The sequence below is a fragment of the Gopherus evgoodei genome, chromosome 1 (genome assembly GCF_007399415.2).
Source record: "Gopherus evgoodei ecotype Sinaloan lineage chromosome 1, rGopEvg1_v1.p, whole genome shotgun sequence".
Taxonomy (NCBI): domain Eukaryota; kingdom Metazoa; phylum Chordata; order Testudines; family Testudinidae; genus Gopherus; species Gopherus evgoodei.
This window is the reverse complement of record NC_044322.1, coordinates 258,165,370-258,183,328: the sequence shown is the minus strand read 5'-3', so window position 1 is coordinate 258,183,328 and position 17,959 is coordinate 258,165,370. Positions and strand designations below refer to the sequence as shown.

Genomic DNA, 17,959 nt, shown 5'->3' with positions numbered 1-17,959 from the left:
TGCAAAAATTATTACAATCAAATAGCTTTTCAGTGGCTAATGTGGGATAACAACACAAAGCCTTACAGCACTCTTCATCACTAGTCTCACAGCACTTTGCAAAGGAGGCAAGTGTCATTAGCCACATTTTACAAATGGAGAAACTGAGGCATTGAAGGGTGAAATCACTTGTCTGCGGTCACACAGTTAAAAAATTCCCATTGGTGCAGAAGGAGAGACTTACACAGAAACTGAATGAGGCAGAGAATCGCAGTCTCAGCTCTTCATGTCACAACAAAAGTACCATCAGAGAGGGTTGCTCAGACCATTGTCAGTGCATCATAACAGGATGGTTATTATTGCTAGGACTGCTATGATTTATGATATGGGAAAGAAACCCTCTGTTTTACTGACAATGCCTGCAGTACAATGAGTTAATATGGACAGTGCTTAAAGTAAATAGGAAGGGAAAAGGGAGCTTTCCCTCCACCAGTCGAGGAGGAGAGGGATTTATGGACTTGCTGCTTTTAGCTGATGAAGGGAGCTGTGCTTCTCTACTTGTTCTTCCTTCCCTTCCTAGAAAAAGGAGATACAAAGTCAGTGGCCGCTGTGTCCCCTACACTAGAACTGACTTTGGCTCCATGTTATTGTGGTTATTAATGATTTATGTTACAGTCAGGCCAAGTTGCCCCAGTCAGGGATGTGGGCACCACTGTGCTAGGTGTTGTACAAGCATGAAGTTAAGAGACAGTCTGTGCCCTAAAGAGTTTACAAAGGCAGTTAGTGACCAGACAGAACAGGAGGATGAAACAAACCAGTGGATAGGGGTGGGAGAGCAGGAATAGGCCGTAACAATACCAGGAGCATCTTATCATGCAGGCTAGCTGTGTCCACAGGGTAGCTTGCCCTGCCTAGCCATTACCACCTGGCTGTGCTCTGAAGACATCACAACCAAAGTGAGTATTAAGGAAGATAAGGTAAATGGGCTTACCAATTTGAGGGAAAGTTCATGCCATTCATGAGAGCTGGCATGAAGTGATTGTGGGAGAAGTGGACTATCGGGGAGAGTGACACAATGTAAAGGTGGTGTGCAGTAAAGGTGAATCAGACCCAAGGGCTCTGACTTGGTCTCACTGAAATAGGAAAATGCAGAAAATTAAGGCAGCTACCCTTGTATTCTCTCCAGGGAATTTTCTGGACTCTCTGGGCTCGTGTCAGATCCATCACTCTTAGTTTTGTATTTAATATCCTTTAAAATGGCTGCACAAAGAAACCTAACATAGATTATTATTAAATGTTTATATTTACAACAACTGTGCTTATTGTGGTGGTGTGGGGGAGGAGGACAGGAGCAAAATCACTGTAGCAGAAATGGCTCATACCGGACATTAAATGAAGAAGCCACAGGCACAGTAAAATGAACTAAAATAGCAGCCTTGGTTTTGTAGGGCCCCAAACAGATGCAGAGGCAGGGGAGAAAGTAAGTTAAAGAACTTACTGATACACTGGAGTCCTGAGCAAGGATGTAGCCTCAACCGGAAAAGGCGTGTCCTCAGCCAGAGGAGGCGGGACCTTTAAATCAAGATTTAAAGGCCCTGGAGCTTTGACTGTGGCTGGGAGCCCCAGGGTCTTTAATTCACCCCTGGAGCTACCAGCTGCAGAGGTGGCTAAGAGCCCCGGGGCTCAGGGGCTATTTAAAGGGCCCAGGGCTCTGGCCGCCGCTACCGCACTAGAGCTCTGGGCTCTTTAAATCGCCAACAGAGCCCTGTTGCTGCTATGCCAGGGCTCTGGCAGCCGGGCTCAGGTAGCGATTTAAAGGGCCCGGGGCTCCGGCGGGAATGGCAGCAGGGATCTGTTGGTTATAAAATGTTTAAAGCGCCGCCCAAGCCCTGCTGCCAGAGCCTGAAGGTAGCAGTGGCAGGGCTCGGGTGCTGCTTTAAAGGGCTGGGGCTCTCCGCAGCGGCAGGAGCCCCAGGCCCTTTAAATCACTGCTGGAGCCCTGCCACCGCTACCCCAGGGCTCCGGCAGTGGATCAGGAGGTGTTTTCAAGGGCCCTGGGCTCCTTCTGCTGCAGGGAGCCCTGGGCCCTTTAAATCACCAGCCTAGGGAAGCTGGTCGGTCCAGCACAGGTCACCAACTCTTGCCAGTACGCTATACCAGACCGTACCAGCTTACTTTCACCTCTGTGCAGAGGTCAACATTAGTCACTGCTTGATAGCCACCAGCCAGGGCTACTCTGACCACCACCTCAAGGTAGATAGAGATGGGAGGATATGTGTGTGTGTGTATGTGATGGGACTCTGCCAAAGGAAATCACTCGAACAATATAGTTGACCTCACTCTGCCCCCAGGAAATTGATTTTTAAGACAAATTATAGAAATTTAGGCCTCTATGCGCTGGTCTTGGCTCTGCAGATGAATATCAGCATCTGTACCCATGCTATGTTTAAAATAGGCCAGCAGGAAGGGGGACTAATCATATAGCTTTTATGATAACCAGCATGGTTATCATAAAAGCCAGGGACTGATGACACTGGCTTGAGTTGAGCCAACTATTGTGTGGCCAGGTATTGTGGACACTTTTCCCCCTGTACAACTGTGACAGTTGAATACATCAATACTTCTGCTGTTGCAGATCCTGCGCCCGCCCCCCACCTCCCCTGACTCTGACCCCAAAAAGGCCTGATTGTCCAATGTGGGGTGTTCAAAGCTCCCTGAAAATGGCCCTCTTTGAGAGGTCTTAAATTAAAGACAGAAATGGAGATACCTAAAATATCTAGTCATTTTTGGAAATTTGGACCTGCATCTATTTAGACTAGTGGTGAGCAACCTGCGGCTCACGGGCCGAATGCAGCCCGTCAGGGTAATTCACTGGTGGGCCACAAGACAGTGTTTACATTGACCGTTTGCAGGCATGGCTGCCAGGAGCTCCTAGTGGCCGCAGTTCACTGTTCCTGGCCATTGGGAGCTACGGGAAGTGGTGCAGGCTGCACGAACGTGCTGGCTCCTGCTTCCTGCAGCTCCCATTGGCCGTGAACAGCGAAGCGTGGCCACTGGGAGCTGGGGGTGGCCATGCCTCACACTGTCTCACAGCCTGCCAGTGGATTATCCTGACGGGCCACAGGTTGCCCACCACTGATTTAGACTCTCATTTTAATGGTTCTTCAGCCATTGTTCCTTCGTCTTGTGTTTGCACAGTATTTTGTACCCCGTGTTAGTAAGAGTGTGTGTGTGTGTGTGAGAGAGAGAGAGAGAGAGAGAGAGAGAGTTGATATGTGTGTAAGGGAAAAACATACAATAGTAAACAAATGTTTCAAATAAAAGTGCCCCACTGAGAATAGCAAAGAGCAATTGCTTATTACAACCTTCATTTTATTTACAGTAAAGCTGGTTGAATTTTCTGGATGAAAAGTTTTCCTTTAAAAAATGAACATTTTCATTAAAAAAAGTTGACCTTTTCAGAATTTTTATTTCTTAGGAGAGTCTTTGTTAGATTTGTTTCTAACAGTTTTTTTCATTAATTGAAAACCGTATTTTTCATTAAATGAGTATTTTGTTAAATGTAATTTTCAGTACTTGGTTTCAATAGCTATTTTTGATTTAAAAAAATCAAATGAACAATTTCATGAACATTTTTGAAAAATAAACAAAAATGCATCTATTTTGAGTTCGCAAAATGGAGCAACTTTGAAAGTGAAAAACTTTTCATGATTTTTTCCCTGTGTGACCAACTCTAGATTCACTTTGAGAATCATCCGCCCCACTAGAAAGTTAATATTTATTTCCAGCAACATAGACAGACAACGTAATATGGTTAGAGCTGATGATGCCTTCCAGGGAATGGGAAAGAGGAAAAACGGTGACATTGATATGAATGAATGGAAAATCGGACTAGGCAGGAGAATGCCACAAATGGATGGAGCCCCATCTCCTCAGGTTTGTGATCTACTGGGGCAGGAGAAAGCAGATCCACTTGATATAGAACATGAACTGCAATTTCTTAGCTGGCCTATATGTTGGTTGATATGTGTGCATCAGGGGAGTTAGGACTTCGCATGTATCATGGGGGATGTAGTCCAGCCATTGAATCCACATGCAGTTTTGTCCACTGAGTCTGGCAATGCATGTGGGAGATGCAGTCCTCCAGGGAGCACAAAGAAACAATAGAGGCCCAAACCAGAACTCTCATAAGGCAATGCACCCAATGATAAGGAAATGCAGTTTCAAGTTTTTATTGAACTAGTTCAAAACAAAATATTCCAACCTTATTGAAATGAAGTGTTTTGAAAATTTTCCATTGAAAACATCGTTGAACTCGATCCATTCCCTCAAAACATTTCAATTTTGATGAAACAGCGTTTTCTGATGGAAAATTATTCTGTTGAAAATTGTTCAACTAGCTATAGTTTTGAGTTTTATGTCAGCCCAAAGTATGATGCACATTGAATGGTAGAATGCGTGCAGTCATGGACCCCTATTATCAACCCAAACTATGAATTATGCCCAAGGAACTGGAAGTGTTAATGTCTGCTGCATATCTACATGCTTTAGCTTGATTCTGAAGGCAAATCAACTATGCAAATATCATAGGCAAAGAGAACTGTGATCCACAACTAAACTAATTACTCTGGTTTATTTACTTGAACAAAGCCAGATTGGGCATGTTAATTGGGCATTATTTAAGGAAATTTGATCTTTTCTTTTCTTTTCTTTCTTTTCATATTAATCACATTTTTCCTAGGTTCTCCTTGTCATGTAGTTCTCAGTTCGCTTGTTCAGTTTATATCAGCATTGTTCAGCCAGTTGGCCTCAGGTCACTAAATTGTGGCCCTCCAAGGTGATTGCAGTAAGAAGCAAATGTGTATTTGATTGAAAATGTGTTCCCTATGCTGCAACCTTGGATTTTAAAATAGAAGTGTTTGAATCAGCATTGTCACTAGGGGGCACTGCCTCCCACCATTCCCCTGCAGATCCAGAAGCTGTTCTAGTGTGAGCTCTGTGCAGCAGCTGTCAGCTGCTCAGCAGCTCCCCTGGTGATTGGCTGCTGCATCATAGGTGAGTAGCTCTAGCTGCTCCATTGCCTCTTATCTGCAAGGCTGTGAGAGCCCAAGGAAGAGTAGGACAGGAGCTCAACTGGCTCTGTCAGAGCCTAGGGGACTAGTGCCTAGCAAAGGATAGTTCCCCTTCCCTGCACACGTCCACCCACAACAGCCCAGGAGAGGTGTGTGTGTGTGTGTGTGTGTGTGTGTGTGTGTGTGTGTGTGTGTGTGAGAGGGGGAATAAGAGCAATTGAAAATCAACTACTGTTTAAAGCTCCCTGAATCTCTACCTGAGGCCATGTCTACATCTAAAATTTTGCAGCGCTGGTTGTTACAGCTGTATTAGTACAGCTGTATAGGGCCAGCGCTGCAGAGTGGCCACACTTACAGCAACCAGGCTGCAAGTGGTGTTAGATGTCCCACTGCAGCGCTGTTGGGCCTTCATGGGGTTTTCGGGAACGCGAGAGCAAACCGGGAAAGGAGACCAGCTTCCCCCCGGTTTGCTCTCGCTTCCCCAAACCACCCTGCAACCGCAGGAAGGACCTGCTGCTCGGGGTTTCGGAACGAGAGAGCAAACCGGGAAAGGAGACCAGCTTCGCCGCGGTTTGCCCTTGCGTTCCCCGAACCACCCTGCCAACCGCAGGAAGGAGACCTGCTGCTCGGGGTTCGGGGAACGAGAGAGCAAACCGGAAAGGAGACCAGCTTCGCCGCGGTTTGCTCTCGCTTCCCCAAACCACCCTGCAAACCGCAGGGAAGGAGACCTGCTTGCTCGGGGTTCGGGGAACGAGAGAGCAAACCGGGAAAGGAGACCAGCTTCGCCGCGGTTTGCTCTCGCATTCCCCGAACCACCCTGCAAACCGCAGGGAAGGAGACCTGCTTGCTCGGGGTTCGGGGAACGCGAGAGCAAACCGGGGAAGGAGACCAGCTTGATTACCAGAGGCTTCCTCAGGTATGCTGGGATACCTGCTTATTCCACGGAGGTCAAGAAAAGCGCTGGTAAGTGTCTATACTTGATTACCAGCGCTGGATCACCAGCGCTGGATCCTCTACACCTGAGACAAAACGGGAGTACGGCCAGCGCTGCAAACAGGGAGCTGCAGCGCTGGTGGTGCCCTGCAGATGTGTACACCTCCTAAGTTGCAGCGCTGTAACTCCCTCACCAGCGCTGCAGCTTTCTGATGTAGACAAGCCCTTAGTGCAGGTTAGAGCAACCTGAGGCTACTTTGACTTGCGCCAGCTGACAGTGGTCCTTGAAGGATTATAGACTGGGTGGGGAAAGCTGTAACATAGCACTCTCTAGCCATTCCCCTTCCCTGCTCTTGACATGTCCCTGCATCAAGGGTAGTGGGATGGAGGTGTAGGAGCTGATTATAATGACTCTATATGTATGCTAGGGACCAGGGCCAACCCTAGATCAAATGGTGCCCCAGGTCAGGAACATCTTTGCTGCCCCTACTCCATTTGTTAAACTTTTGAATGCCTTACAGCACCCCAAGCCCAGCACCCCCCAAGCCTGGCACCCCAAGCAATTGCTTGCCCCTAAATCCAGCCCTGGTAGGGTCTCCCTCACACCAGGGGCAACCTCCCTAAGGGGACTTATGTATGGTTTCCCCTCCCTGTATGCCTCCTGAGCAAAACAAGACAAAGAATCTGCACCAAAGTATTCATTATGATCCCTTGACCTCTGTTCAACTCTTGGACTGAAGAAGCTGGAGACCACTGTGTCATAAATCAATGTTTCAGAATTGCAGGATTGTGTCACAAGATAGAACCGATACCACAGGAAGGGTGAGTACTGGGGGATGCATAAACAGATATGTCCAATATCCTTCCTTTGCACATGCTATTTTTGCTGGGGTCACAATTGCAGTGCTTGTTAAAGGGGTGCAGTATGGCACTTGTTCTCCTCTGTGGTGACACCATGTCACAGTTTACATCCCGAATTGTCTCCAAGCAATAAAGACCAGGGGCCACGGAGTGAGAAAGTAAAGGGAGGATGAGTGGAGGGATGTGAGTGAGATGGTAAATGAGAGTTATTTTGGAGGCTGGGGGGGTAAGGCTTCCATCTTGATATGGTGGCATTGAAGAGCAGCTCTTGCCCACCATCTCCAGGGAGTTCTGGCATGAAAAATAAGTGAGTGTCTGGTCCAAGCACTGAACCCCTTCAGTTCTTTTTGCCTTGACCACTTCTTTCTGCTCTTCTCAAGGTTCATTCCTCAGTCCTCTGGCTTCCCATTTGTCCCTTGGGTGCTTATACAGCCTTTCTGCTTTTCTCTCTCTTTCCAGTCAGATAAACCCACTCCTCCACAGGATACTATTCCTGTGACCAACACCAAGCTAACTCTTATGCTCTGATGAGCCTGGATGCAAACACTTTCTCTAACTGGCAGGTCAAGCACGTTTGGGGTGAGCAGGCCATTGCAGGGAATTAACCCCTCCCCTGCTTGAACTAGTGTGAGCCGTGCCCATCACAGGCGGCAATGTGCCAAGATGGTGAAGAAAGTCAGGGGAAACGAGTTTGATGGTAAAAATGGGCTCGAGACTAACAGGAGTTGGTAAAGGAGGTGGCTGGAGGGGCTGAGGTGCACCCAGAACCAGAAGGCTTTTAAGAAACTGCAGAATCTCTGGCCCGCTTTTTATTTTCTGACACCTGATATGGAGCTGAAGTCATGAAATGGGATCCATCTTCTGATTGCCACCCACTTTTCTGTTTTGCTTTTACTTTTCTCTCCTCACCAGAGTTGATTGTGAAATGAACCATTACTTCACAGTAATTCATGTACCTCATCTTCCTCAGGAGAAGCCACTTGCTACAATGAACTTCAGCAAAGCTGCATCTCTCTTCTCATTATCCACTTCATGTTTTCACTGCACTCTCTTGCTCTTACTAACTCTAATTAGTTATTTGTTTCTCTTCTCAATTTATTTTACTCCTTTCTTTGTCTTTTAGCTGTGTCTGTGATTTTTCTGTCTTATGCTTTCTATTCTTTTCAGGGCTACCCAGAGGATTCAGGGGGCCTGGGGTCTTCAGCAGCGGAGGCCCCCGCCGCCGAAGACCCGGCACTTCGGCAGCGGGTCCCGGGGTGGAAGGACCCCCCGCCGCCGAATTGCCACCAAAGACCCAGAGTGGAAGAAGCTTCGGGGCCCCCAGAGCGAGTGAAGGACCCCGCTCCAGGGGCCCCAAAAAACTCTCATGGGGGCCCCTGTGGGGCCTAGAGCAAATTGCCCCACTTGCCACCCCCCTCTGGGTGGCCCTGATTCCTTTTATCAATCTCAGTCCAACTCACCATTTAAACTGTCCTAACTGCTTTCTCCTTTTATCTGTTTCTCTCATGTACTCACTGCTTCATCTTGTCCCCTCTTAAAACCACCTTTTTCCAAAGTCTTTTTCTTTCTCCTATTTTGTCTGCATCTTTCTACTGGTTGTGAATGTGGCTGCCAATCATTCAGAAGGTGCTGTTCCTGCTTTCACACAGTGTTCTAGAAAAAGCTTTTCCTTCAGCACATTTAGCCCTATTTATGAGTTGGTTGAAATAAAAAATGTGTGAAAAATTTCATAACGATCGAAATTCTTTCTATTTTGCATGCTCAAAATGGTTAATTGCTACATTTTTTGGCAATATTTTTAAATCAAAATTTTCTTTGGAAACATTATCAAAAGTATCAAAATAAAAAGTCACATTTTTTTTGCAAAAAACCAAAAAGCTCAATTTTTTGAAGACATTTTATTTTCAAAATAAGTCATTTTTACTACAAAAAACCCCCAAACCTCTTTGTTTAAGAAACAACTCCCTGCCCCCAAGACAGCTTTAATAGTTACAAGGAAAATTGAAGGAGTTAGTATGAAAATACCCATGTGTGCTTTTGACAACAGATGGTTGCAGTCTGGTTTGGGATTTCGCTCCTGAGAAACTTTTACATCTGTCACCAGCTCCTCCAGACAAGGGATACTGTGATGCCAATAGCCTGTTTGTAGCACTATCCCTGCCAGCCTATAGAGTACAACAGAGCTTCTGTAACTTTGTAGTTGCAACCAATGACATCAGATTACAGATATTTGTGTGATGCTATGAAAAGTATTATGCATTATAGCACATGATTCCCATCTGTTGCATTCCATTGAGGAGGCACTGTCAGTATCAGGTTGCCAGTCTTTACTACAAGCAAATGTATGCCCTCAGGTTCAGACTTTGCTTCAGTAGCTTGGAAAAACATCCAAATTGGTCCTGTGCTGTCATGGGCAGACTTGAGATACCAGGCACATCCTCTGCATCAAGCCTGTGTGGGGTTTCAGTTTGTAGAGAAAGAATTTCAAACTCCAAACATATGCAAAAATAAATCACCTGATGTGACTTGGGTTATTGAATAGATTTCCAATGCATTCTGGTTTGCCAATATTTTGTTTTACTATATTTATTACCAGAAATAGTATAGCTTCTAAACTGAAGCTTACAGATACTGCTTGGAGACCTAGACTCCTCTCTCAAATCTAAACTTCTTCTATTGTTCGTTATTTATTGTTGTCTTTTGGAATGGGGAAACGTAAGAATTTACAGTAATATAAATGAAACCATTAGAGTTCTTTAGGGTTGAATCTATGGAGATTACTCTAAAAACCTATATAATGGAATAGAGAATGATTGCCTTGCTATAGGGTTTTGACCTATCCTATAGAATTCTATGGTAGGAAAATAGGATGGCTCCAGAAAATCAGGTCACTATTTGTATTCTTCAATTTAAAGCAGCAAAGAATCCTGTGGCACCTTATAGACTAACAGACGTTTTGGAGCATGAGCTTTCGTGGGTGAATACCCACTTCTTCAGATGCATGTGGTGGAAATTTCCAGGGGCAGGTATATATATGCTAGCAAGCAAGTAGAGATATATGCTAGCAGGCAAGTAGAGAGGTCAGTTCAATCAGGGAGGATGAGGCCCTGTTCTAGCAGTTGAGGTGTGAAAACCAAGAGAGGAGAAACTGGTTCTGTAGTGGCAAGCCATTCACAGTCTTTGTTCAATCCTGAGCTGATGGTGTCAAATTTGCAGATGAACTGAAGCTCAGCAGTTTCTCTTTGAAGTCTGGTCCTGAAGTTTTTTTGCTGCAGGATGGCCACCTTAAGGTCTGCTATACTGTGGCCAGGGAGGTTGAAGTGCTCTCCTACAGGTTTTTGTATATTGCCATTCCTAATTTCTGATTTGTGTCCATTTATCCTTTTCCGTAGAGACTGTCCAGTTTGGCCGATGTACATAGCAGAGGGGCATTGCTGGCATATGATGGCGTATATTACATTGGTGGATGTGCAGGTGAATGAACCAGTGATGGTGTGGCTGATCTGGTTAGGTCCTGTGATGGTGTCGCTGGTGTAGATATGTGGGCATAGTTGGCATCAAGGGTTAGAGCAGATGCGGAGATGGAGGCATGAAGGTAGGCATAGCGGTCATCAAATTTGAAATAGTTGTGTGTAAGTATAAAGGCACAGAGCTCAGCAGCCAGTTGTGCTGCAGCATCATCAGGGATGACAATATATATCTCCAGATCAGTGGCACTGCTATGGGCACCCGCATGGCCCCACAATATGCCAATATCTTTATGGCCGACCTGGAACAACGCTTCCTCAGCTCTTGTCCACTCACGCCCCTTCTCTACCTACGCTACATTGATGACATCTTCATCATCTGGACCCATGGGAAGGAGACTCTGGAAAAATTCCACCACGATTTCAACAGCTTCCACCCCACCATCAGCCTCAGCCTGGACCAATCTACACGGGAGGTCCACTTTCTTGACACCACGGTGCAAATAAGTAATGGTCACATTAACACCACCCTATATCGAAAACCTACCGACCGCTATGCCTACCTTCATGCCTCCAGCTTCCATCCCGGACACATCACACGATCCATTGTCTACAGCCAAGCACTGAGGTACAACCGCATCTGCTCTAACCCCTCAGACAGAGACCAACACCTACAAAATCTCCACCAAGCATTCTCAAAACTACAATACCCACACGAGGAAATAAGGAAACAGATCAACAGAGCCAGACGTGTACCCAGAAGCCTCCTACTGCAAGACAAACCCAAAAAAGAAACCAACAGGACTCCACTGGCCATCACATACAGCCCCCAGCTAAAACCCCTCCAACGCATCATCAAGGATCTACAACCCATCCTGGACAATGATCCCACACTTTCACAGGCCTTGGATAGCAGGCCAGTCCTTGCCCACAGACAACCTGCCAACCTGAAAACTATTCTCACCAGTAACTGCACACCGCACCATAATACTCTAGCTCAGGAACCAATCCATGCAACAAACCTCGATGTCAACTCTGCCCATATATCTACACCAGCGGACACCATCACAGGACCTAACCAGATCAGCCACACATCACTGGTTCATTCACCTGCACATCCACCAATGTAATATACGCCATCATATGCCAGCAATGCCCCTCTGCTATGATACATTGGCCCACACTGGACAGTCCTCTACGGTAAAAGGATAATGGACACAAATCAGACATTAGGAATGGCAATATACAAAAACCTGTAGGAGAGCACTTCAACATCCCTGGCCACACTATAGCAGACCTTAAGGTGGCCATCCTGCAGCAAAAAAACTTCAGGACCAGACTTCAAAGAGAAACTGCTGAGCTTCAGTTCATCTGCAAATTTGACACCATCAGCTCAGGATTTTCACACCTCAACTGCTAGAACAGGGCCTCATCCTCCCTGATTGAACTGACCTCGTTATCTCTAGCTTGCTTGCTAGCATATATATACCTGCCCCTGGAAATTTCCACCACATGCATCTGAAGAAGTGGGTATTCACCCACGAAAGCTCATGCTCCAAAACGTCTGTTAGTCTATAAGGTGCCACAGGATTCTTTGCTGCTTTTACAGATCCAGACTAACACAGCTACCCCTCTGATACTTCAATTTAAAAACGCTTTAAGGGCTGGATTCAGTGCTCGCTGTATTCAGTGCGAGTCTTTATAGGTGAAAGGCCCCAAATGAAAGTAGTACCCATGAATGCTGCCAGATCGTTAGCCCAGAGAGGGAAATTATCTGTATATCTGGACAACAGACTGCGCACAGACAGCCACAGGTGTGAGCATCCCCACATATTACATGCCCCGCCACTAATGTGCCTCAGACTGTAACTGTAAGGACTACGTAGCAGTAATTCAGCCTCCATGCCCAATTATTCCTTGGCTACTCTGCTGAAAATGCCATAAGGTATCAAGAGCACCCATTAGTGCCACCTGTCTTGTTGGTGTTTGTGTTAGGGACATCACTCCATCAAGAACTGGAAAGACGCTAATAGATCACTGTTTCATTGCTAGATCAAAATTTGTTTCCCTTGGAATATGCTGATGTTTCATTTAAAAGAAATAACCCCTCCAAACCCAAAAAACCTAAAAAAATGTTGTCTGATAACTTCTGAAACTAAAAAGAGTCAGTTTTCAGATGAAAAATCAAAAAATTTTCATGGAGGCAGATACTTTCCATGAAAATTGTTTGTGTATAGAATATCAGGGTTAGAAGGGACCTCAGGAGGTCATCCTAGTCTGACCTGTTATTCAAAGCAGGACTAATCCCCAGGCAGATTTTTACCCCAGATCCTTAAATGGCCACTCAAGGATTGAGCTCATAACCCTGAGTTTAGCAAGCCAATGCTTAAAACCACTGAGCTATCCGTCCCTGTAGTTGAAATACCACTTTTCTACTGAAATTTTTTTTTATCCTTATCACAAAAATGATTTACCTGACTCAGTTTTTTGGAAAAAACAAATTTCATTTCATGTTGACTTAAAAGAATGTTTGTTGTTTTTCTCTTGCTGAAACAAAATGAAAAAAAAAAACATTTTGGGTTGAAAGAAATATTTTGTTTGACCTGAAATGAAACAGTTAGTATTTTTTACCTCCCTTAAAAAAATCTGACTACATTTTGAAATGCAATATGATTTGAAACAAAAGCCAAAACATTTCATTGTGAAAATGTCAAAATGAAACATTTTGACTTTTTGGAATCCTTCCCCCAATTTTTCCAGTTGTAGCATTTTGCTGAATCCAACCCTAATTCATGAATAGTTTCAGTCAACCTGAACTGCATTTTTCAGTGAATAACTGATTTGTCCTCAAATATCATGCAACTCGATTTGTAATATAAATTCATTGGATTTTAAGGCTGTCTTGGTAGCTGGATCTTCTAGTCACTTCCTCCTAGGTAGCAAATGCCTAAACTGCAGCACAAAATGCAGCAAGGCAGGGTGAAAGAGGAAATGGCTGTTGCCTGAAAAGCTTTGCAGAAGCTTTGTTTGGAACATCAGACCTGCACAGTCAACCAGTCCTGTTGTTGTACAGTGATTCAGCTGGGTGGCTAGGAAGAGTGACATTTCACGACTGAGCAAATACATTTTTATTCATATTTGCATTTGAATGTTGCCCCTCAAGTCCAGAGCTGAGCATGACTTAGCATGGCTAGTTGTGTGGTCTAGTCCAGGGGGAAAACACTTTCTATTTGTGGTTTGCCCATTCTGGGCATGTTAGTTAACTCATTTTATACATAGATATTCATTTGAGGAGAAGGAAAAGTGTAAGTATGACCTGGAGCTCTAATGATGTATAGTCAATGATGATTCATATATCACTTTTCATCTATATAATCTTCATCAAGAAACCTAAAGCACTTTGACATAATTCAAGCACCCTCTTGAACCTTGGCTAAGCAGTTAAGTAGCATTGTCCTCCTTTTACAATGGTTAAATTGAGGCACATGTTAAGTAGCTCAATAATGCATTATGAATCTGTTACAGATCTGAGAACTGAATCCAGGAATCCCTACTCTGTGTCCTACTTTAATCATTAGTCTATAATTTTTCCCAAATTTCTGCCACTTGTGCAATTATAAAATAATTACTGTATTATCTATGAGAGAGAAGGTGGGTGGGGTAATCTCTTTTATTGGACCAACTTCTGTTGGTGAGAGAGACAAGCTTTTGAGCCACACAGAGTTCTTCTTCAGGTCTCTTTCACCAACAGAAGTCCATCCAATAAAATATGTTACCTCACCCACCTTGTCTTTCTCATATCCTGGGAGTGACATGGCTACAACTACACTTCATATACATCTACACTACATGGTAAAACAGAAGTTCTGCATTGGGAATTCAGTGGATTTGGGATGAAATGGTAAATAGAGTATTTCAGCTATAAAGAAGATTGCACAAACTTTGTCTTCTGTGCAGGAAGTGGAAAACTCGGTACACGTTTGGCCAACGGTTAATTCTATGCTTTATCTGTTTGAGCTCCTCTTGTCCCTAAGTATAGCTTCACTAAAATGCATAGTCTCACCATTTGGTAGTACCCCTCTATTAGAAAGTTTGATTGGAGTTTTTCTCTCAAGCAGTCTGATATATCTTTCCCTATGTACCCTTCCCGAATTTGACCATACTTCTTTTTTTTTTCAGAATGCAGCAGCAACAACAACAGCGCCGAATGTTCACAGCCGCCCTCTTGGCTTTCATTTTCATTCTAGCAGCCATGGGCACTACTGAGGCTGGCAAAAAAAGAGAAAACCAGGTAAGGTACATATAATCAATTGTGCAGTAGACATAGGGATGGGGGGTAGCAGAGAGGGCCTAGGACCAGATCTTGCACTATTGAAGTCAATGATAGTTTTGTTATTGACTTCGGTGGGGGTAGGGAACTTAGGATCAAGCTCCTAGTGTCTAAGCCCCAGATCCTCAAAGGTATTTAGGTGTCTAATGCCCACTAAAATCTATTTTGGAATCAATGGGAATTAGATGTCTAAATTATTGAGGATTTAGGCCAAAATGTCTTTACTGTATTTATCAGTATATTTCACATACTTTTTTCCCTCTGTATTTTACATATGGAATGCATGGACTTGTTTCTCCCCTTCAACTAATTAAAAGAAAATAATTTGTTACATATGAGGGAGTTTCTTGACTACCATTTGCTTCTTCTCCCCGTTGGATAGGTGTGACATTCCATCCCACCTCAGAGTCCAAACCCGGCTGGCACAAACCCCGAGTTACAGATCCATCCATGACTGAAAAAAATATTTGCCAACAGAACAAGACCTTAGTGATAGTTAGGGAGAAGATTCCCAGAATTATTCATTTCCTTTCGATTCAAAGATGGAAAAAAGAAAAAAAAAGAATCTAACCTGGATTTGGTGCCAAGCCGGAATGGATTTTTGGATTTGCCTCTTATTTTATGTCGGGCCTTTTCCTTGCTTCAGAATTTCTGTCACCTAGCCTGAGGACATATGTCCGTATTGTAACCTGTGCACTGTTTGACAAAAGTGACAGACTGTGCTCATGAAAGAGCCAGTGTTAGGAGGGGATAATGCACATTGCTGTTAAGGTGCATTGGCAGAACTGTATAGATGGGTAGGTCTAGAATAGCAAGGAATTCCACAGCTCAAGACTGAGGTGTATTGCCAGGAATATCCATGAAGACACAAGATTTAGAAAGCAGGGATTATTGCAGATTAAGTCTGAAATCCATTGGCAATTTGTGAGTGTGAGATTGAGTCTGAAATTAACAGGGTGCGTGCATATGAGGACCTGAGGTACATTTCTGTAATGTGGGGGATCCAGAACTAAAATGAATCACTGCAAAGCTGGACTGAAGTACAGTGGGAGAACTATGTGTGTGGTTGGACTGGGACAGGGACCAGGACTGGAAAAGCCGGGATGCTGCAGGTCAGGAATATAGTACATTGAGAGAGCTGTGTGTGGTGCCCAGAAATGGAATAACTGAACAGAATGGCATTAGGTTAAGGTACATTAGGAAGTCTATGTATTACATATTATTTCCTAGTACAGAATGGCGGGGTGTTGCATGCCAAGACTGAACTTAATTCAATCTTCTTTTCCCTGAGATAGATTCCTCTGATAGAAGAATGTCAAATGCTTTCAGTTTGTTATGAAATTCAGGATAATCATTAACTTTTTGACACACAGAGTGGGGTTTGCTGCAGTGACATGTTTTCATTTAAATGGGAGTACAGAAATTAGTTTCTGTGAAAGCTGCCAGTTTCACAGCTGTGGAGACTGAAGTTCTCTTTTTAATCAAGGGACAGGTATAGTATGGCAGCATCAGTACAGCCTTCCTCAGCACTGCCCTGGACTCAAGCTCACTTAGGCTATTGGAGAGGTCCCCAGGAGGGTTGTGTGTGTGGTTCAGTCACCTTGCTCTTTTGTTGGCCTCTCTGAATTAGAGTGGCCACTCACACATTCCCAGAACACCAGATATTCTGGCACTTCTGGGAATGGAGTGGGCCCACCCCTGCCGATGTGACCCTGCCCACGCCGGCATGACCTTGCACACATGGTGTGTGTGTGTGGTCATTCTGGCAGGGGCAGAGTGGCACATGATTCAAAATGGCATCCTCTGTCTGATCCTGGATAAAATCATGTCTGGTTTTGTCTCAGTACTGGATGAGGGACAACTTGGACAAGCCACACATAAAGAGAACTGTCTGGTTTAAAACCGCATGAGTGCCTTACCTACTCTGACTATACTAACAACAGTGATCCCGCCTATGTGACATGGAAACCCATCCATTAGGAATTGGATTAAGACTTTGTTTCACCTAGAACCTGACAAACACACATCTGGTGTGACTGCTTTCGATCAGCAGTGACCCAGTCCTTATTTTAAATAGAGACAGTCCTGAGCTGGAAAACCCAGACCTAGATTTCAAACCTGGATGTTTCCAACTCTTATGCTTTTTTATCACAAGAGTCATGATTTTTGACATTTTTCTTTAAGCTACACAGCCGTGAGAGCTGTGAATATTTCAGTATCTGAGTTTTCATTTCAAAACAGATAGTACATTTCTAGCCATTGGGGGTATGGCGAAATACTGGAAAATATGAACCATAAAAGTGCAAAAACTGGAAAGCAAATAAAAGAGCTCAAATGTATTATTTAAAACATGATATTTTGAGGCCTGACATGATTTTTTAATACTTGGAGTTGGCAGTTAGGCTAATCTCTCTAGGGCAGACTAAGATCATGCAGCATGAAATGAAGTCCAGTTTCTTACCAGCACTCTTGTGCTCTGGATCTTTAGAACACCTGGTTTGGAGATGTTTGGATATGTTTTTGGCCATTATAAAAGTAGGAGGGTAGCCATCAGTAATGAAATTTGTATCCATGTTCAGATATACTGACACATCCTTCCCCTGCTAGCTTACGTCTCTGCCTCCAAAATTCAGAGTGTGTTCCGACATGAAGTATCGTATCAGAGGGGTAGCCGTGTTAGTCTGGATCTGTAAAAGCAGCAAAGAATCCTGTGGCATCTTATAGAATAACAGACTGCTAGTTTATAAGGTGCCACAGGATTCTTTGCTGTTTTGACATGAAGTATAGTTTACAACAAAGATAAAAGGCCTGTACACCATTACCTGTCCTTTGATTGTGGATGAACATTTTTCACAAATCGTCCAGTCCTTAGCCACAAAGGAAGCCTGCACAACACCTTCAAAAGTTGAGCCTGGGAGCTTACATTCATAGCTTGTTAGATACTAAAAATCATGGACTAAATAGAGATGCTGGATTTATGATCTTTTATAACAATCTATAATCTACTAAACCCCACTCTCCCCAGCTTGTTTTTTTTTTAATTTTATTTATTGCCCCTTATTTCCCACCTCTGACCGGGGAGGTGTTAACTGGCCATTTCATCCTGAATGGTTCTTCTAAATACACTGCTACCCTGATATAACACGAATTCAGATATAACGCAGTAAAGCAGCGCTCGAGGGAGCGGGGCTGCTGCGCTCCGGCAGATCAAAGCAGGTTCAATATAATGCAGTTTCACCTATAACGCGGTAAGATTTTTGGTTCCCATCTGCTCCACCTTGTATTTAGCTGTGCCAGTGAGTACATTTCCCAGACCT

General features: G+C 44.2%; 1 protein-coding gene across 1 annotated transcript in view; it reads left to right on the top strand.

Annotated features, from left to right (window-relative positions):
* PTN (pleiotrophin) overlaps positions 1–17,959 on the top strand; it is a 127,588-nt gene that overhangs the window by 79,939 nt on the left and 29,690 nt on the right. The window contains exon 2 of the mRNA XM_030543842.1: positions 14,492–14,603. Coding sequence (XP_030399702.1) covers positions 14,493–14,603 — 111 coding nt within the window. The 5' untranslated portion in view covers position 14,492. The remainder of the gene's footprint in view (positions 1–14,491; positions 14,604–17,959) is intronic.